Source organism: Buceros rhinoceros, unplaced genomic scaffold, assembly GCF_000710305.1.
Source record: "Buceros rhinoceros silvestris isolate BGI_N320 unplaced genomic scaffold, ASM71030v1 scaffold27033, whole genome shotgun sequence".
NCBI classification, from domain to species: Eukaryota; Metazoa; Chordata; class Aves; order Bucerotiformes; family Bucerotidae; genus Buceros; species Buceros rhinoceros.
Window position 1 is genome coordinate 859 of NW_010402209.1, and position 8,920 is coordinate 9,778.

An 8,920-nucleotide genomic window follows, 5' to 3' on the forward strand; every position below is an offset into this window, starting at 1 on the left:
GGTTCAAAGGCAACATGCTTATTTATTTTGTTTGCTTTCTATTTTCAACCCCTCCCCCTCAAAAAAATAAAAAAAATCATCAGGCAATAACCCTCCTTACCCCCACATGACATGCACATGTTGCGGGGAGAGAAATCCCCTCCTGGTTTCCAAAGGTTTATTGAAGAGTGTTCTCCCAGTGCTGTCAACAGCCAAGAACACAGATTATTGTGACACCGAGTGTTTCCTGACGTTCTACACGCTGCAGGCAACCGTGGTGCTACTGAACTCTGATGAGAGGCTCCGTCTCCCGGATGAGCCACTGAAGAGCTTCATGCCGGCCTTGTCTCTCCAGTTCTGCTCCAATGACTTCCCGGCACTTCTGATGGTAGTTGTTCACCCAGTTACACTAGAGAAAGGGAGGGCAGGACGTTCAGCATAAACCAAGAAGAGCTGGTGCCCTTACAAGCAGTAAGGTGTACTTTGGTGTACCACCAAAGACATCTGCAGGCCCTTGTGCTCCTTGGGATTGAGCTGTTAGGCTGGGATGGGAACCTGCCCAAAGAGACAGACTTCTAACATACGGAAGTGACTTGTAAATTTTATGAGAGTAGTAACCGAAGCAATTTGAACCTTTGAGAGGAGCCAAGGTTCAGTTCAGCTGACAAATATATAAAGTCTCTGCAAATCACTGCCTCCAGCAAGTCAGAATAGCTACCTTGGCATGGGCTAGTAAATAGCTTTGCAAATTCGTAATTCAACAATCCAGTCCTGAGACACAAGTTTCCCCTCTGATCTCAACGGATAACCTTACGGCAGATCTTGGTACTCTTCACAGGCCTCTTCGGAAAAAGGGAATGCAAATAGGATTACCATTCAGAAAAGGAGGATGGGTTGAGAGTATGGTAAAAAACAGGATGAAGCATGTCACGGTGAAGGTAGTGGGAGACCTAAACAGAAAGTTTAGAGTATGAAGCTATTCGGGAAATAAATGCTGCTGAGTGGGTATCACTGATGTCTACTCCGAGTCTGTATGTACTGCAGAATGCAGTGTGGCTGAATGGGATTGGTCATGAGTAGATACAGACAACCACATGGGACAGTCATTACTATAAGTCTCTGGGGAGATGGCATGACAGTCTAACAGAAGTAAATTAAGGCAGGAGTAGGAAAAGAGAAGATGTGATAGCAACAAATATTGTATCAAGGAAATCACCAGAACAACATCATCGGAGGGGTCTTGCTGCCTTCATCACAGAAGAATTTAGATTGGAAGGACTTCTGGAGAGCTTGTCTAGTCTACCCTCCCACTGGATCAAATTTAAAATTAAGTCCTACTGCTCAAGATTGCTTTCTGGATCTCTGACATGGAACAGGGGCCAGAGATTCTTGTAAATGGAACAGAACAAGCTGGTTCTAGTGCAAAGGTGGCAATGCAAACCTACCGTTCCACTTACCTCTTCCTGTGTCAGCAAATTAACATCAATCATTTTCGCCTGGATTGGGACCAGGGTTAGGGGTTCAAAAGTCAGGCTCCTTCTGTTTTTGAAATTGTACTGCAGCAGAGAGACAAACGGGGTTGCAAATTTTTAGAAACAGCTCTAGCCAGATCACACTTCCTCTGCAGTTCATGTCATCACTACAGAACAACCCATGTAACATCCAGATGACAGAGGAGCAACTTAGAATAACTTTATCCTTATAGCTCAAACAAAGAATCCCAGTGTAAACCTGAGTTACATCTTTCAAGGGTCACTTTTTAAAGGCCATGTCCTGGGCCACATGTTCCCAGGTACAGGACTTGGCTTGATGGCTATATGGTCATTCTCAGTCTGGCATTTCTGAAAGCACAGAAAACCCAGCCAGATTGGCAATTACAACATCAAAATCTGTCTGTAGTTTTGTTTCTACTGCCACTGAGGGATCTCTTTCAGAGAGGAAAATCCCATCTTAAGATCAATCAACCCTACCACAACCTGACTCCAAGGGGGTGCTTCTGGTCTTTTACATCCAGACAGAAAACATTTTAAAACAACTCTCACATACACGTTTCCACTTATGGAAACTCTGCAGAAGCAGAACTGTCTTCTGTGCCCCCATTAGCAAGGGAGACTTAGAATCAGTCTTCACCAAAGGAGGATTTTGGACACAGGAGTCTTGAGTAGGATTCAACTGTCTGCAGCATGGTCCCAGCTCAAGTTCCAGTACTTCAAGTTTTACAACCAGTGAGTCATGGAGAAAGGTGCATCTTGAGCAGGTCATTCACCTTGGTTTTGGCAGGGATCACAAGGACAACATTTTCTATTCGGATCCCAAAGGACCCATCTTCATAATACCCAGGCTCTGCAGAAACAGACAGCAATTAACTAAGCCACCTCGCTGTGCTGTGCAAACACTTATTTCCAACAGCCAAACCTCCCCTCCATGGCTTTAGTCCACTGAAGTCACTAAGCAATTTTGACATCAGGCATCCACAGAGGCAAACAAATTTCTGACTCTACTTGATCTGCACAGAAGCCCCGAGCAAGGTGACAAAGGTTCTCTCACAAAGAGAGAAGAAACAAGACAGACAGCCCTCGAGCTCAGAGCCTCCTTGCCAATCAAGAAAGAGCACAGAATACATGTGTTCCAAATACCAGAAACTCTGAAAATATTAATGTCATTATGAAAGGCAGGTAGGTAACCCCTTCCCCGAAAAACTGATTTTAGAGAGTGCACCCCTGACGCCCTGAGAGGACTCTGCAGCCCTAAAGGAATGTAAGTCTCCCAGAAAGCCCCAGCAGGCTGTTAATTTACTACTGGAAGAATAAGGCATGAAAAGATTTAACAGCTGCCGCAAATAGCCCATAGCAAAGACAGGATTAGCTCCTGAAAGCTTCGTGTCCACCTTGTACCGTAGCCAGCTCTTCACTGCAGCATGGGAGGCAGCGTGCCAGAGCTGGGCTGGTCAGCAGCACAGCTCTGCTGAGGTTTGCACTGTAGAGAGCAGGAAGCAGGGCTGCAGCACTCGACTGCAAAGATGCTTTATGGAAGGTAAAAGAGCTAAAACGAGGGTCTTTACCTAGAGAGCTTGAATGACAATTAAAACAACAAACTCAGGAGACACCCGAGCTTATGATCCCATCTTTCCTTCACACTGTTGTCAGATTTATTCCCTCTGCATCTTAAAGAGCTTGGTCCCTCTCACAGTACCAAAGAGAATCACCAATGCTAAATACCATCAGAGACGATCATGCCAGCTTCCAAGGGCTCATCTGCAAAGGTTTTGTAGCTAATGCCGCAAGGACCCTCATGTACATTTAGGAAAGAGCCAACTCCATGTCCTGTTCCGTGCAGGTAATCTAAACCACAGTTCCACAAGGCAGAGCGGGCAAAGGAATCTAGAAGGTGACCTGCAGGCCAAAGGGAAGAGACAGACATGGAGACAGAATTTGGTTAAGCCAGGCTGCCTCAGAGAAGCTGATAATCACACTGAAGGCCCAAACTTGAAAAACATGCAAAAAAAAGAACAAACAAAGAAAAAAACAAAACAACTAACTACCAACCCCTCAAAAAATCACTGACAACGAAAGCAAGCAAGACATTGGATTGTTAGAAGCGTTACAGGGCAAGCCTGGCAAGTCTGACATTCAAGACCTTCCCCAATTAAAGACCTCCTCTCTCTCTCCTGTTACACAGCTCTTCAGAAGCTGGTCTGTAACAGAAACATTGCACTGCTGCTTGCTCCACTGCAGTTTTCAGAGAAGATTCTAGTGGTTAAATGTCCCCCAGAGAATTCAGTACCCTTCTTAAAGGTAGCTGCACTAAGTGAACTCCAAGTAGAAAACCCGCCAATTGTATTTGGTGAACTGATCAGCCAGATCTCTTGCTTGGATGGCCAGTCCTTTCAGATTGTTTCAACCAGAAAGTAGAGAATTTCTGTTGCCTGTATGTGAACACCAAGCCCATACGCCCAAGTTCAGACACCCTCCAATTTCAGTTGGGGTTTCTTGTACAACTACAGTTGCTTTTTCCTCACCTACCCTAGAACACAAACTGCAGAAAACTCTAAAAGGAGGCACCTTTCTGTAACGTGTCTGATCAGGGAGAAAATAGCTCTGCAACAAATTCATCAGGGGTGAATGTATGTCACTGCTTCTCCTGCACAAATTCAAAAGAGCTCCCTTGTGTGTCATTTGCCTATGCTGCTCACTGATAAAGCAGAGTCCGCATTAACTGGGAGAGAATTTAGCCAGTCCTTTTGAAGACAAAAAGTGACCCCTGCTTTGATAGGGCCATGAGTAAAGCACAAAGACAAACTCCGAGCCCAGAAAGTTTAGATGTGTTAGAGAGCCACTGGCTGATGAAAGTCACTATCACGCTAGAATCAGAGCGCTTTAAATACCCTTCAGGCCTCCCCTCTCAGAATTTTCAGCCCTGGTGGATGCCAAGAGAAGGCATCAGTAATCCAGAATCCAAGATGTTGTGATAGAAACAGACACAATTACATCAACACCTACCTAACACATCTGGACCTGTCAACCATAACATTGCTCACAGACTTAATGGTTCTGCAGCGGTCACTGCTGTGGTCAAAACACTCCAACTCACCAACCTACCTTTGGTTCCGTTTGGGAAGATGGCTGCGCTCACAGCTATATGTCCCTTCAGGACATAGGTGAAGCATCACTGCCAAAGAAACAGGTGCTGTAAGTAAACAGGGAGAGGCTAAACTTCGTCTTCCCCAGGAATGGAAAGACAAGACTGCATCTTGTAGCAAATTGCAAAGACTTGCTCGTGCTCTCCTATAGCTGGCAATGCCAAACAAACCATGAGCAGAAAGAGTTTAAACTACTCAGGAGAGCCTTCTCTGCTAATTATGGAGAGTGTGACACAAACTCGGACTGCAGGTTTAGCAGCAGGAGTCAGCTGACTCACATGACTGATTTTGTGGCTGTGGTTTTACTTCCTGAGCATACTCAACTGCATATTTTCATCACTGAGTGAACTATAATGATGAAATTAGTTCTAATTCAAGAAGCAATTTAAAATTAGCAAAATTACATTGCTGAATTTCCAACAGAACTTCTCAGGTAAGTCTGAGACTGGCTTTTCCTATGGTAGACACAAACCACTGCTGCAGCCTTCCATTAGACACTGAGCTTTGCAGTAAATTAAACCCCCCTAATTCCCATGTTGGACAAGTCATTAATGTTTATCCTCAGCCCTTTGATTTTGTAATTTCTTAGAGGAGATATGTCACTTTGCACATGAGAGGTGTGCGTTTTAAGACAGAAAGGTGTCATTCTCTAAATCGTATAGTTTATATTTTGCAAGTCTGAAGTCTGACAGCCTCCTTTTCAGTTTTTATCAAAATGCTGTTACATATTATTAAATAAATGGTATTTGATAGAACACTTCGACTATATAGCAACAGGACACATTACTAATTTGTTTGTTTAATAAGGATCAGATTGCAAATCACACTGAGATGTCAGCTTACCTTTTCATAGGCTGATGGGGTGCCAAAATGCATTGTCCTGGTCACATCTGTTGTACCATCTCTTCAGGGATGAGCAAAGATGCAGGAAGAAAAGGGGTGAGGAAAAAAGAAAAATCAAACTGAAATGCTCAGAAAACCCATTCACACTGCAGCAAACCAACTGAACCCGTAACTGGGTAAAGTCATCTGCTCTGTGCTGCATGAGACAGATGATGTAACAGTTCCTCATCTCAAAAATTCCTGAACACACATGTCCCAGATGTACCATACCGATTTACAATTCAAAATGTTGTCTTTCATTCATAAGCATCCCACAGCTCTTTGCAAATTGCTAAACTGCTCATAAAAATTATGCTAATTTGAGCTTTAGCAACTGGTACCTGCCCATTGAGAACAGAACAGAGAAGGCCACATGTAGTCTATTTGTATGGAAGATGATTCGTTATCAACTTAAAAAAATATATTTAAGCATAAATGACAGCCAACAGCTCTTGAAAGTGAAGTGTAAGGGGGTATAGTGTCCCTTTCATCCTCAGGATGTCTTGTGCTAAGATTTCTAGAAGACATCTGGCATAGGGGTTAGTCTGAGACATCAGAAATTTCCTTTAAGTTCCTTCTACAAACACCATTTTGAGCCTGCTAACAAAAACAGAGAGGTTCTTGAAATAATGAGTTCCCTTTGAAACACTCGCTCCTGTGCCTACGCTTTTCCCCAGCACCCACAGGCCATGGTCACAAAGAGCTCACGGTTTAACTTCTCAGCAGGGACAAGCAGAGCATCTCTGTCACAATGCCATGATAAGTGCCATTGATGTCCAGCTTATATTGTATTCAAAGGGCTACTTTTCATAGTGGCACTAAGGAAATCATTAATTAGGCTATCAGAGGGTAGGAAAACAAGATCTCCTTGTAAAAATCTTATCAAAGGATGTCTGTACGGTTCTCTTTCAAAGCTCTTCCTGACTGACCTAACAAAAAGGCATAGCTCTAAAGACAAAGCTCATCTCAAAGGAGCAGTCAGGCCTGTCCTGCATCTTTCTGAACAAGCCACTTCTCATCTATTTAGCCTGGTTAAAAACATCACTTTTTTCATTTTCCATGGAGTCAGAGTCCCACAGCAAACAGCTGCAGACACTGAAACCACTCAATGGCACTGTCAAAACAGCACTGAATGAGTCAACAGACGGGATGCCTTCCCAAAACCACACCTGAGATCCAAGTGGCCACTGGGATGAGAAACCCTGCCTCCAAGTCTCTCTCTGGAAAGGCAGAGAATGTCACAGGGTAGTGATGTCCTGCTCCTTTGCTCCACCTTGTTCTGACCTCAGCATCACTCAGATTTGCCCACAGGGCAGATCCTGACAGGGCACGTGCCTCACGGAGCTGTGCAGGCTGCTATGTAGAACCAAGGCTAAACCAGGGCAGTCAGGCCTGCTTCCTGTTCTCTGCAGCTCTAACACCAATGCACCAGGTGAGCAGAGCTGCAACAGACAAAACCACGCACCACCAGCTACAACACAGCTACTACCACACTGGTAACGAGACTCAGATGGGAACTGCACTTTTAGACATCATTCTCTACCCCAAACGAAGCTTGTCAGCAACCCTAGTCTGCTGCCCTGAGCCTAGCTCAGGGTCTTCTGTCACAGATCAGTCACCAACTGACTGACACACTTGGCTATATTCCGAATCCCACAATCCGCCCCCCAGAGGGGATGCAGGGAGCAGAAATGGCACTGCGCTCAGAACTGCACACTGCCACGCTTGCCACAGCATCTGGGAGCTGACCCTGCAGGCAGTCACTAGGAGCAGAAAACGGACAGCACCATTCATCCCACTCACTTGTACTGTGCTCCGGAGTCCAGGAGGTAGATCTCGTTCACAGACAGCGTTCTGTTGGTCTCAGGAACTGGTCTGTTCAATTAGACACAAAAGGTTTTGTTCCACAGTTTTAAGGTCTCCAGCTCATGTCTGCAGTCCAGAAACCATATTAAGTGCAAGCTTGGATGTGTCAGCTCTGATTTCTTGTGGCAGTGACGGAAATCCCACACATGCTGAGCAAGAGACCATACTGAGGAGTGTACTTGTTACAATAAATAGCACTGCAGTACACAGAATAGCTTTATTGCTTCCAGCACAACCCTCGATCTGTTCCCAGACATATTTCAGAACAGTTTGCACTTCATTCTTGTCCTTCCTGGACTTCTACCCCCAAAATAGTCCTTTTCTGTGGCCCCTGAGCAGATCAGCTTCATAATACATGCATGCTGCCAGCAGGGAGAGATCTTTATTTAGTAAGAGTAGAAGCTCTGGTGGAATAAAGAAAGATGACAATCAACAGTAACTGCATCTCCCCGGAGTACTCTGTTGTCACTCCACAAGAAAGCTAGATGGCTCATTCCAACTATGTTTGCTGAAGGATGAAAGGAAAAGCTGTGTTTCTCTTACTTGTAGTGAATGATGGCTCCATTTGGACCTGTGCTTGATATGGTGGCAAAACTCAATTCAACAAAGTCTTTCTGTTGGCTGAAACAAAAGATTGTGATCATTGCAGCACATACATCCTCTATTTCATATCGCCTCAGCCTTCCTCCTAGCCTTGAAAGCCATCTGGGCAAGCTCAGTCAGGTAGGAAAATTGTATGGATCAAAGCCCTATCCTCCCAGCCATGTGGACACCTGCTTTCCATCTCTACCCTTCCCTTCCGAGCAGAAAATTCACCACCCGAACCACCCAGGGAAGAGGTGTCCTGAACAATTCCTTCCTTGTTACTTATTTACTCAAAGGCATTTTTAGAGGTCATGTTGGTGTACACGTGGGAGTAGCTTTCAATACAAATGGTGCTCCTTCTCCATCAGGAGAGGAAGAAGTCTAACTCTTACATCAACTCCTCCGTGGTAAGAAAGCAACTGTCTCATATTTAAGTGTCCTAAGCTGTGGCACTCCTCATTGCTATCTCAGAAGGAAAGCAGATAGGATCCAGTGGGCTGGGACCTGTACCTCCCAAGGTACAGGTCCCCCCAAGAGACCCAATTCTTCCCCAATTCTTTCAAGTGTTCAAACAAATCCTGTAGTAATACTTTGTCCATAGGTAAAATATATCTGCAAGTGAGCTGGACTTTTAAAGAATAAAATAAAAACAAAGGATAAAAAAGCCCAGAAAACATCTTTACAGGGGATTTACTTTTTACCTGCGAAACTCCTCTGCTTTGTCTGCAGCAATTATTTCTGTTACTGTCCCCTTTGGAACCTAGTGGACAGATGTAGGCTGAGTCAGAAACCAACAAGCAAAGGAAATGGTATATGCTTAAACACTCGGCCTTGTCTGTGCATTATGAAACCCAGTGCTGAAGCGGCCTCTTTCCAGGTTTTCTATCCTCATTCTCCAGTAATGTCAAACTCAAACCTAGCAATACTGTCAAGGCATGTAAGAAGCCGGAAGCAGCAATGGTCACAGCA

The 8,920-nt window shown here is 44.6% G+C and overlaps 1 protein-coding gene across 1 annotated transcript in view; it reads right to left on the reverse strand.

Annotated features, from left to right (window-relative positions):
* Nucleotides 1-259: 259 nt before the first annotated feature.
* The window catches only part of XPNPEP1 (X-prolyl aminopeptidase (aminopeptidase P) 1, soluble), a 27,937-nt gene continuing 19,276 nt past the window's right edge, over nt 260-8,920 (reverse strand). Inside the window, 9 exon segments of the mRNA XM_010132572.1 lie at nt 260-388; nt 1,437-1,535; nt 2,246-2,322; nt 3,198-3,371; nt 4,578-4,647; nt 5,462-5,522; nt 7,304-7,375; nt 7,910-7,987; nt 8,653-8,711. Coding sequence (XP_010130874.1) covers nt 260-388; nt 1,437-1,535; nt 2,246-2,322; nt 3,198-3,371; nt 4,578-4,647; nt 5,462-5,522; nt 7,304-7,375; nt 7,910-7,987; nt 8,653-8,711 — 819 coding nt within the window.